Source organism: Polyodon spathula, chromosome 7 (assembly GCF_017654505.1).
Source record: "Polyodon spathula isolate WHYD16114869_AA chromosome 7, ASM1765450v1, whole genome shotgun sequence".
Taxonomy (NCBI): domain Eukaryota; kingdom Metazoa; phylum Chordata; class Actinopteri; order Acipenseriformes; family Polyodontidae; genus Polyodon; species Polyodon spathula.
Genome location: NC_054540.1, coordinates 26687148 through 26700166, shown reverse-complemented (window position 1 = coordinate 26700166; position 13019 = coordinate 26687148). Strand labels below are relative to the sequence as shown.

The following is a 13019-nucleotide window of genomic DNA, read 5'->3' as shown; positions in this document are numbered from 1 at the left end:
GCCTATCTTTCATGATTCATGAGCCTCTTGTTAAAAACTTTCATTTATTTCCTTATGCTCCTAAAGAAAACCTTTGTTTAGGCATTGCTGATTGATTTTCCACAGCTGCTTGAATGATGTAAATTGAGTTACAGTACAACCTGATCAAAGACAATATCTCAAGCTGCAGTAGAGTAAACTGCAAATACAAAACTGTGAAAAAGATAGCAGCCAGTAATACAGGCATATGATAGCTATTCCACCAATGCGTAAAATAACCCTACTCAGTCCACCCTGGGACCGGGAGATATATACTTCAATCTAGATTGCAAGGGTAATTCAAACCCATAGATTTCCTGTCCAGGGTTTGGATTTCTTATAAGCCAACTTTAACGTACATTGATCTTGCGGGTCTATGTATCCTGGTAGGTTGAAGTCTCTGACGGCTCTCTATGGAAACACATTTGGATTGGAAGGAAATGTTTAGATTACATTAAGAAGTGGGGTAACACTTTCCGCAAACATCATTACGCTCTTCGGCAGAAAAAAGGGTCCCAAACTAGTTTAGTTTTGGTGGTTTGAACCCACATCAACAAAATATCAAGGGAAAAAGTGAATCATTTGTAAAAAATGGAACACTTCATAACAGTGATTCGTTTCAGAGCCATGTAGCTACTCTGGAGGTAGCACCAGAATCCAAAATCAAAACCTTGCAGTACATCCAAAAATCCGTTCAGCAGAAGGCTGAGCCTCTAGGTGTTTTACATGAAATTAGAGAAACTCTTTAAGAGATCAAATGATCTCTCTAAATTTCTCCAATATCTGAGAACATCTTGATGATGATGATGATGATATATGATGACAACGACGACTCAGATGTGAACATGCTAGATTCTGTAACATGACTGCAGGCTGAGAGTCATGACGATATAAACGTTTGGTCTCAGATTTTTTTATTTTATTTGTTTTGTCTAAATGGTTTAATAGCCGTTATTGCTCATGCATTATACAGGCTACACAAGTTAAATAAATCACTTGGTAATTTGTTTTCTTGTAACTGATTTTTAACTGTAATACAAATAAGGCAGAGCTGGTTTATCAGGAAGCCTGAGCTTGCTGTTTTTGAACCCACACCCTGTTGTGCTTTATTATGGGGAAATTATTTTTCTATAGAACTTTAACATGACCAGTCTCTGTGCTTGGCATACCAGTTACACACGCACACTAAATCAATATGAAATCGTATTGAAACAAGGAGTTAAAAATCAAATCATGCTGAAAACAAAATAACTGCCAATCAGCTACTTTAGATTGTCTACTTCCATTTTAATGGGGAATGTAAGCTTACAGCCTTGGTTTTCTGCACTAGGTTAAAAAAATTATAAAACATTATTGATTTGCTGTCCATTTTGTTTTCTTTAAGTAGAAGAGTTGTTTCCTTGTTTCAGTCACCTTTTAACCCAACTAGGGCACTGAGATGTTCCCTTCTGTACAGCCAAGCAGGGCAGTTTGACTGTCTGACACAAACTGTAATTAGTATTGATTCACACAAAATCAAAAATCAATGCTTTGCTGCCTGGAGTGGTTTATAGGTACCTATTTAATATAGAACTAAATATTTTAAAATAAATTGTTGTCTCAAATGTTGAAATGACTGCTCTATAGCTTACTTAGCCTCAAGCGATATATATCTGAATATCTGTTCTTATACCTTTCCCATGCATTCAGCCTTTAAAGCAACAGCAACTCACAGTACCAATCCAGTCAACACAATTGACACACAAAATGCTTTTCACATCTGATTTCCATTTTAGGTTCAATATTCAACCATAACATACTGTGGTTAAATTTGACAGAAATATCTGGGTTTTTTTTTTTTTTTAATTAATTATCTTATAATAAAGCTCATATTAGCATGTTAATACATATGCTTCAATGTTTGTGAGCACCACTGTCTATTGTATTTTTTAAATAAATAGCTGTTGTGCCCACAGGAGTAACCCTCACAGTAGCAGTACAATGTCATGACTGACTTTTAGAAATATTAGTTAAAGGTTGTTTTAACAAACAGTTTTTAATGACACTTTATAGGAATGCATGTTCAACACAAAAGGTTAACACATTTTCTTTCAAAAAAATAAATGAATAAAATACAATCTGTGTCCTGAGGAGATATAAATTCAATTATTTTCTTATTCAAAGTTGAAAAAGGTACCGTATTACTGCAGCATACCTTACACAAGCTCTGAAAAATAATCCATTTCAGAATATAATTTAAAATGCAAAGAAAAATGACAATGGCCTCCCAAGATAATGAAGTTACGTGAAAGGGATATTTTAAACCGTGAGAATTGTGTTGGAATTAATGCTAGGAGGCCTGCTGATCACTGCTGATCAATCAATACAGTACTTGGTGGCAGTGGGTTCAGAGGGAAGGTTTTGTACAAGAGGCTTTTCAAATTGGAAAGACAATTGAAAAATGTATCGATCACCAAAAAAGCACTTTGCATGTTTCAGTAGCCTTGAATTTTGTGTTTTGCCCCGACTGACCAACCCCCTCACCACACACACACACACACACACACACACACACACACACAATTTTGATCTAAATCTCTCCTATGTTCAAATATGTAGTCCTACGTAAAACATCAATTGGACTTGGTTATGAAGAGTATGTCCCCGTACTCATTGACATTAAAATCAAGATTATGGTGACATGGAACCACTATGGGCTACTTGGATGAGTTCCAATCCTGATCCCCTTTCCACCTTTGGCAGGCTGTCTCGCCCATAATCTACATGCTGTGGGTGGCAGTATATAAAGTGAAAGTGGGGGGTCAGTCTTGATGGGAATATGATTTAGCTTTATGAAAAATGAATAAGAAAAATGGTATTCTGCTGAAGCATTTTTAGCCTGAGTGAAATGTGTATTCATTATTTATTAAGGGATAAATCTGAGTAATTCCTGTTGAGAAATGTAGCTGAAAGCAGTTCGGCAGCAGTAGTGGGCGTGATCGTTCGGGGGTAAGCATTAGCCCTCAGGTCTTGCTTTTCACTGCAGTTTTCACATCTTAATCAGACCAGCAGTGCTAGGATCAAACCCAGCTGTTTGTTTTTTTGTAGATGCATTATGATTCTATTCTGTTTATGTGTTCAAAATTCTATTATAATTGTGGGTATAATCCTGTTTTTTGGTGCACTTTTATTTAAAAAAAACCCAGAACAAAACAAAAAAAACAGTGAAAAAATGTTGTCAACCCTTTTTGTATAGCATTTAATACAGTACAATAAACCATTGCTATTTAAGACTCACCGATTTCTCCCCAGCGGAAAGGGTTGATCCCGCCTGTTGTGCAGTTGTATACCAATGCTGATTTTGGTCTGTGAATGTAAAGAAAGTTCATCCAAGTTAATCAGTACAGACTAGCCTCCCCAATGTTTTAATCTGCTGTATGAAAGAAATATTGCATACTCTAACATCTATAGTAATTTAGAAAGGATCAGTTTCACTGTTTTACCATCTCTGAAGGCTGTTTTGAAGAGCTATTAACCTGAAAATACTGGGCGGATTTGAATTTTGCTGATAGTATGTGGCAATGTGCCCCGCCTCTGTGTGTATTTAGTTTTATGTGTTGCGTGTGGTGTGTTAACGTTGGGGTTTAGGTATTGGTGCACGGATATAAATGGGTCTGTGTAGCACGAGTGATTTAAAATATATAGTTGTACTATTTAATAGTATGTGAGCACGGGGTTGCACAAATTAGTTCACATGATGAGATTCAAGTGAATAATTAATTAGTAACTGAATCCCGGAACAACAGTATGTATAGATGCACATTTTACTCACTTGGGGTTGTGTGTTCGGTGAGTGGAGAACATTAGTGGAGAAGGAGAAAATAAAAAGTAAGTAAATATATCAACTGCTACAACGTGCTGGAAGCACCAGCACCGTACTTGCTTTGTGTTTAGTGTTCGTCCACCAGAAAACACACTGAGCGCCGCAGCGTCTGAGTTTTCACCTGCCAGTACCGCCTGTCTACGTGTGAGTGTTTCTTTCTGGCCTGACGTCACCCCTACAGCCAGCCTGTTCACACAGTATTAATGATAATGTTAAATAATCATTGGTTGAACAAAAAAAAAAAGAAACACCTGCATAATAACATTAAAAGGATGTAGACAGAGTCACCATGGGCAGTCAGTTAAGACCGCACTATGGAAGTTTACCACGACATGGTTTTCCATTTTTATTGATTCATTTGTATTGATTTTATTGATTCATTTGTATTAGGCTTGACTATACAAAGGACTATACCTCTGGCTTTATCATGCTTTCACTTCCTTATTACACCGTGCTGTGCTGTAAACTTGAATAAGGATGACTCATTGTGGCATGCACATTTGTATTTGAACTGTTGTGGAGGGACATGTGATGATTGCTCAATGATCAGTCTTTTATTCCTTCATGAAATCAGGAGTGGAACTCTACAGCAAAGCTAGCATGACTCACAGATGCATCAGTTTTGAGACTGCTGCTTGTGGAACCATTAATTTGCTGTCTTGGATCCGGTAGCGCCAGCCAACTGAGTGCTTGTAATCAGCCCTCTAAATGTCAGATCTATTGTTTTTGCCGTTGGGACCACAACAGGGATTTGCAGCTTGTATGATGTTAAATATTGACTAATATCATTAATCTCCCTAAGCAGACTCATGTAAACATGACATTTCTGCTAGGACAGGAATGTTTTCTTCCACTAGTTATACAACTATGGCCAAAAGTTTTGCACCACCTTATATAATTAATTAATTTTGCTTCATAAAGTCGAATGAAACCTGTTGAATAATGTTACACTAACATATTGATTTACTGACAACGGAAATATGTGGCTATAGCTGTACTATAGATGGACAGAGCCTGTAGCAACTGTTTTCAACACCCCCTTACCTCTGTACAGCTGTGTACCAGCCTGCTGCCAGTGTGAGATTAATAACTATATCCACAGGAATAAGGTCTGCCACGGCATCATTAGTGGCTCTCATTGTCCGCAAAATCCCTTTTCCTGCCTGGAAAACAGAATCACTTCTATATCATACAATACAACCCTGGATTTCTATTATAAAACATAATTTTAAAGTGTCAGAGTTGGACAGCATAGTTATATAAGCTTTACCTTAGCAAAATAAACCAAGAAGACCCGCTCTGCATATTTCAAGGGTGTCAGTAGAAGTATCAATGTGTTTAAGTGTGCTCGATGCAGGCAAAGCTTCACAAAGATTTTCTTTTAATCAGTTGTAAAAGCAACACTTTTGATGAGATAAAGTGCAAATCAGAAAAAAAAATGATGAAATGTGGTAGGAGGATTTAGTACAAGTTACAGTTACTTGTCATCTGGAAAGAACTACATCAAATGAAAAAGGTTATGTTCAGCATTTTTACATTACAGTCTAATGCATGTCTTCAAACTGAATTGAAACGGACTGCATTTTACTACTGGGATTGGTGAAAAATAACCTTAACAAAAATATTCAATTGTGGTTGTCTCACTATAAGTCCTACAGAAATGTGTACTACATTTGTTTTTGACAATGTTTTCTTATTGACTCACTATATATTTCATTTATGGAGGTAATTATTATATTTCAGTCTCTGTGAAGTGATAAACCCATTCAGCCATTTCAGCCCATTTAGAACCTTGTCAATGGGCCAAAAAGATCTGGTCAATGCCGTTATATATATAGTATAACAAATATATATATATATATATATATATATATATATATATATATATATATATATATATATATTGAACATGAATCATTTCAATCCAAATACATACAGCAATAAACAGTCCACTTGGTCCATTGAAGTTGTCAATCCAACCCTGATGAAATACAAACAAAAAAAATCATTAGGCCTTTCATCTGATGTGAATAAGTAAAGAAGAATTTTAATATCATGCATAAGTTGATGTACAATACTACTTATTTCAGTACTGTTGTTATTATTAATTGGAAATTATCTATACTGGTTAAGAAAAGATTATTAATCATGTTTAACAACATTATTTTTTTTTTTCACAATAGTGGAAATTAGTCCAATAAAATCACCTACAGTTTGGTATAATGTCATTGAATATAATAAACCACTGCTATACCCACATTACAAATATACCATTGCAGACATCAAAATCAAATATGTACTCTATGGCACATTGCCAATGTTTTTCCTTATGTGCCCAATTGAGCTGGCTTTCCCCAAGTTACAGGAAGTATTTCCAACTGCCCTGTTCATCCCAAGTTAAATCTGCAGTACATTTATTTTATTTTGCCGGTGACGTTCTGTGAAAATAGCCTCTGATACACTAAGCTATTTGTTGCTATGGAAGTGCAGACCCCTGAAGTAAGCACCACTCCCAAGTCAACAATGAAAGACAGTGAAAAGAGAGTCTTTAAAAGAGAAATGTTGCAAGTAGGGCTGAGCAGTGTAACTTGTTGATGACGGAGCTGTTTTAACCTGCAGAGACCTCTATCAGCACCTGCTCTTCCTGTCTTATCCAGCTGTTAATTAAATGATCCTATAACTGAGAATTTCGCCTGTCGACAGTGGCGAGTCACGCAGAGTACCTCTCAAGCATCCCTCCCAATGTAATGCTACAGAAGTGTGTGTGTGTGTGTGTTTATGTAATGCCTTCACTGTAGCAATGGAATAAACCACTACACAGATGCATGTTGCCCCATCAAACTGCAAAACTAGGAATTTTGTTGGCTGCAATATATCTTTTTAAATGAACTGTACGTTTGTAGGCACTGTTAGCTGTCTTAATTGTAGGTTCTGGACTGCACTGACTTAATGAGTGATATTGATTGTTTTTGTTTTTGGTTTGTTATTCTAATAAACCCATCCAATGTATATATTTTGTGGATATTTACAGCATATGTTGGCATTATGGGTCACGGTCATGTTTCTAAGCTATCCTGACAGCTTGGTTGTGTTGAAGTTCTGACTGAACAATGTACAGCATCTTTTACCTCCACCTGTGGACCCAGGCTTGCTATGATTAGGCTTACAATTAATAACTATGCTGGGCATTGCAACAGAAGCTTACAATTAAAATAATACAATACTAAAAAAAAAAAAAAAAAAAAAAAAAAAAGCCATTTGAAAATAAAAAAATAATCTGATTTTCTTTAACTGCTTTACGATGAATCCCAGCACTGCAGCTCACAGGGCAACTGAATGTCAAAAGATAACCAGACCACGCAGCTTGCTGGGGGAAATTAGTGACAGTACAGGGTTGAACTTGAATAATGGGAGCTGACAGCCACTTTGAGCCATATAGATGCTACAGTCCCAGGTTTTGGTAAATATTTTCAAATTGCCAAGGGGGCAGAGAAAGGAATCTGTCTACGCCTGTACGATAGAAAACCAAATGAAGGAAACTAACAGAATCCCAAGAAGGGCCAAAAGCACAACAGTTCCTCACCTACCAGAAATAAATACCAACCAACAAATCCATAAAGAGAAGCATGAATAAAGACAACGCCACGAATAATAAAACGCAGCAGTCACAAATATAACTGCCAAAAATATATATATATATATTAGTAGCAGTGAGATGAAAACTGGCCATAAACTGGGATAAAGCAAAAGGACTATTGTCTAGAGAATCAAGAAGCAATGTGTCACCGATGGATGTGATAATAAACTTGCAGAAAAGCATAGTATGAAAATACATTATAGTGTAGAAAACTACCACCATGTGAAATATGCATTGACGGTACAATTTATTATAACCACAAAAAACAAAACAATAAAACATCCTCTTATAAAATGATCAGATACAGTACTTTAGGTTAAGGGTATCTGTGGAGCAGGGAATCTATATCATGCTATGAATTCAAGCACAGTAATCCTCGATGGATTCAAACAGTAAGATTCATGGCAAAGTCGCTGTCAGTGTATTTTCAGATACTTCTGTCTGAGTAGATTCTGTAGTTTACAGGAGGTTCTGTTAACAGTTCCAGTAAGTAATTGTTACTGAAGACCGAGTTTATTTGCTATTAATTAAACTTGACATCTTACAAGTAGATTCTGCATCATTTATATCCGTTCTCAACTCGCTATTGGGCCCTTTCATAGATGCTAGATAGTATTAGCTTGCATCTAAACCTTTTACCACACACACATTAGATAAAGAAACAGAACTGCTCTACCACAACTTTGTAACAAGTATGCCAAAGGAGAGTCTTGGATCTGCCTTTTGGAGGAGGCTCATAATACAATAGAGGTAACATTAAAAGGTGACAGTGTAAGAATCGGCGATATCAATTAAGGATGCCTCTATAAATGTGTTATAAAGGGTATATGATATAACCAATATCAGAGATATTAATTGGGCACACTAAATAAACTAAAAAAAATAAATGTGAGACATTAAAAATAAATGAATATTCCAGTGTGCCTCATGAAAAAAAAAAAATACATCAATAAATAACATCAATACGTCAAAAAAGACCTACACTGCACCAGCCTCAGGGGATGTAAAATATGAATCACTGTGGAAGCCAAACTTCAATTCAGACTTTTAAGGACCAGTTAATGAGGTTCACTGTCACTGTTATTCATTGCCTGGATTTGACAATCCTAGTCGGGAGAAAATCCATAATATATGGCTCATCTGAAGTGATGTAAGGTAGTAATTGCACTGCTGAGTTACCCAAATCAAATAATAATACAGTCCAAAAAAATACAAAAGTAAAAAACACAGTAATTCCCAATCTATTTGTGACCCAGTATACTATTTGCTTGTTACTCTCTGATTTAAGTCTCATCTGCTACATTACATTTGTCTTTTTGGTGTGTGTCTGCCTTTCATTACTGAGTCAATGTGCTGGACTTCACTCAGTAAACCTCTCTCTCTCTGCTTGCTTGTTTAATGGTCTCACTTACTGGGAAGGGTTCCTGCCAGCTGGCCCCCACAATGGACGGCCTGATGATGGCGATGTTCAGTTTGCTGCTCTCCTGCTGGACCACGTACTCGGCCAGGGCTTTGGTGTAAGTGTAGGTGTTGGGCCAGTCACCAATTAGACGAGGAGTGATATCTCGGACTATACCATCGTCCATCCACCTGCAAACGTACAGATTATCAGGCTGTATATTGACATCTGAGGTAGAAATGAAGGTGAATCCCCAACAGTCACCTATAAACACTCCCTTTAATGTGTTTTTCTTACTCTAAAATGCCTTGTTACATAGTAGAGAGCAAAATATCGGATATGTGGTATCAAAGTTTTAGGTTAACGTAATGCGTACGCAATCGCAACAGCCTTAGTTAGCATCAGTAATGTGCACACACCTCGTCACTTTCAACAGAACACATGCAGAGACAGTGGCGGCTGTAGCCTGGCAAAAAGCATTGGCAAGATCATCAGAGGGATGTGATGTGAAGGCATTGCTGTCAATGGGTACACCCGCCCTTCTGCTTCTCGCACTGCCCATGCTTGTTACACAGCGTGCTAGCAGGGCTATTAGTCTTTAGACTCAGTAGATCACGAGTAGGAGGGTACTGTAGCTACCGTACTGCCCTATTGTTATCTACAGTACAGCACAATATGACTTTTAACATCCCTAGAGCTCATAAATGTTTAACTTGGTTAAAAATGCATCACTGTTTCCAAGCTTTCATCATGCACTATGCATAAGCTAGTAAAAAAAGTTACGTGTTTATAGTATAAAAACAACTTTTACCACACAGCTAAACATATCCATGTGTTGCTGTTCACATCTACTGTATTCCATACATATCTCTTGTTTGTGTTTCCACTGGATTACTACTGTCTTGTTCAACTGTGTAGTGAAAGGGTTCTTTTTTCATGTATGACACCTGTAATCAGTAATGAGTGACAGAATCACAGTATACAGCTGTGTACTGAATGTGAAGCCAATATCTCCAAAGATTAGGTCACGGGTTCAAGTGAAGGGTGTTGTTTCCAAAACACTGAATACATGAAAGCTGCATGTTGAAATGGTTTTGGAACAGGGAAGCCTAATAAATGAAATGTCATGATTTCTTTTATGTTTTCAAACCTTGTGTCGCAGTAAACTGACAGTGAAAGCTGCTGCTGAGTTGACAAGCAGGCATTCCACATTAGGGCGAGGACAGGGGTATGGCCATCGGACTCATGGAATCAGTGGGAGGGGTTTCGACTTACTCCATGGAATCAATCAGCTTTCTGGGTTCCACAGGAGGAGGGTAAATGACCTCGTTGATGTGTCTTCGGTTACAGTTTGCATAGGCGGTGGAGATGTGGACAAAGGCCTCAAGCTTCTGCATTTGATGTGCAAGAGACAGGAGCTGCTGCGTCGCGATCACGTTCAGCTGCAGGGCATGCCTGAAACACATAAACATCATGTAATCAAAGAAACTACAAAATGATTTGCCATATTTTCCATTAAGTATGTGGAAAACTACAAAGCGTATGTAATTCAATATGTTAACGTAACACTATTCAGCAGGTTTCATTTGACTTTATGAAGCAAAATGTGTTAATTCTGTAGGGTGATGCAAAACCTTTGTCCATAGCTGTAGTCTCTTTATTAATTCTGAATACAAGATAATGCAGAGAAGCCAAGTTCACATAATGTTTTGAATGTGCTTGGTCTCTGGTACTGTGTACAGCATTTATTGTTTTATTACCAGCATACAGTAACTCAGTATTAGACACAACCTACTGTAGTTTTCAAGAGGGTTCTGAGTTTAGTAAAAACATAACTCATTTTAATGATATACTGTACCCAGCTGATAGCCGCATTGACTTCAGAATGCTTGCCAGTGTCCAGGTTTTTAAGGAGTCTGTTTCCACTTCACAGCAGTGGTTGTTGATTCTGTCTCAATAGATCGTAATTGAGAAATGTTTTTTTCCCTGATGCGTTGTTTCTGAAGAGTGTTGCCTTTTCAAAACAAGTACATCAGGATCTTAAAAGACTATCAAGTAGATGGTGCCTACCAGACCTAATTGCCCTGTCCCGGCCACAGACATCTCTGTGAAATGTTTCTAGATGGAATGTCTGCTGTGAATCCCCTGACAGGGTTTAAACCTGGGACTAACCTTGCACAATTACCAGTCAGACTTTACAAACACATTTCACAAACATCACATTAACTGGAAACAGGTTACAGGTGTATCAATCTTTTTATTCCTATTTGAAATGAAGTTTTCTGTTTTCTGTTTTCTGTGAGAGACAGAATGATTCTTGGTGACAACCTCTAACCCCCCCCCCCCCCCCCCCCCCCCCCCCCCCCACCCCCCCCCGACCGAGGGCGCTGTGTCAACAGAGTGCCCTGGACTGGATCACCAGACAATTCAATTCCAATGTTTGGCAACCTAGAAAGGGGGCAGAGCTACGGTACACTATATCATCGAACTGGAAGGGAAACGATGTGGCAGCTGCAGATTGGAGGAGCGGCTGCAAGCGTTAACCAAGGGGTCATGATTGATGGTACATATAAGTGGACGTAGCGAGGTGATCTGTTCCTTTGTTACGGTTAACACTAAACTGGAAGGAGACCCATATTGTAATCATGAGTATTTTGGGTTCTTTAATGACAGTAAGCTTAAAATATAGTATTTGCATAAAAAGCTTTATCCTATACATCAAAATAGACTTTTTAAGAATAGAACTAAAGAGTTAAAGCTTTGTGAATCCCTGTGTTTTAATCTCCACCCAAAAGATTTGTTTATCTACCTTTCGTAAAATGTTTAACAATGAGAAACGCTGTCACCACCCCTCCAGAATAAGATTAAGTATCGTGGTATGCTATAACTCAATTTGAATAGCTAGGCAAATGTGTTGGGTGTGTGTGTGTCTTTTCGTTTATTTTTCTTAGGGACACACCATTATTTGACATTGTAATCTGTTCATTAATAGTTTGCCAAGACCATATTTCCAACCAGCATAACGTGGTTCAACCTAATGTGCTTTTTTCACTACTCTTGAACAGCGTCACAGAAGTTCACAGCAGTTTTAACCTATTTAGTCTGGCCAGGTACAGTACATTTATTATTAAAGAGTCACAACTCACAGCCCCTTCCTCTGTCTCAAGAAGTGTGATTACATCAGGACCATATACAGCTATGGCCAAATGTTTTGCATCACCCAGGATTAACTCATTTTGCTTCATAAAGCTGAATGAAACCTAATTACTTAACGAAAAACTGACACATTTAAAGAATGTGACATTTCAAAAATATTGTACTAATATTATGGCTTCCGGTAGACTTTTGCCATATCACTTTGTAGTATCTTTGATTAGGCCCGCATGATCTTAAACAAACAATCTCATTATGTTCATATAGTTTAAAAAAAAAAATCTCAACCCAACAATTCTAGCTGATGCAAATCTTTTGGCCATAACTGTATTTAAAAATAATGAGTTGCGAAGCAGAGTCAAAGAATTTACAGCACCGAAGAGAGCGGTCTCTGAGGTATAATGGAGTTAACCTTTTTTATTACTTTCAATTTGCAAAACTGATTTGTAAACCATCAGCCCAATGAATGTATTATAAAGGACACTTTGCCTTAGACATAGGAGTGAGAGAAGCCATATCACTTCTCATCAGTGTCCCGGACACTCACTTTAGCATCAGATCAGACACAGAGAGATTTAGAGATTACTCAACATTACTGGCTCATTAAATGTGCTACAAAATTGTGCTCTTTCATATTAATCAGAAATACACTGGCTCTTAGTTACGTGAAATTATCACCAGTTTGATGTAAAAGCCTTGCTCTTACGAACAACCTGGACTCCGAAGAAATTCCTCTTAACTAAATTGAATTTTAAAATCCTCAGCTTGCTTTTAGCTCTGTTTACTTATTGATTAACTGTATGCACTGCTAAAGTACATGTTTTGCTTTAACTGTAAAAGATGCTGGATACATGGTAAAGGGTTAACTTTGCTAAGGCAAATACTTTGCCAGTATATACCTTGGATCCCTGATCCTCTGCACACAGTCATGCCACGATGCTTCAGTTAGT

The 13019-nt window shown here is 37.5% G+C and overlaps 1 protein-coding gene across 1 annotated transcript in view; it reads right to left on the bottom strand.

The window, feature by feature from the left end:
- LOC121318451 (fatty acyl-CoA reductase 1-like) overlaps nt 1–13019 on the bottom strand; it is a 75193-nt gene that overhangs the window by 22913 nt on the left and 39261 nt on the right. Inside the window, exons 4-8 of the mRNA XM_041255142.1 lie at nt 10192–10371; nt 8930–9107; nt 5817–5861; nt 4925–5043; nt 3296–3363 (exon numbers count right to left, since the gene is read on the bottom strand). Of these exons, the coding sequence (XP_041111076.1) occupies nt 3296–3363; nt 4925–5043; nt 5817–5861; nt 8930–9107; nt 10192–10371 (590 nt within the window). The remainder of the gene's footprint in view (nt 1–3295; nt 3364–4924; nt 5044–5816; nt 5862–8929; nt 9108–10191; nt 10372–13019) is intronic.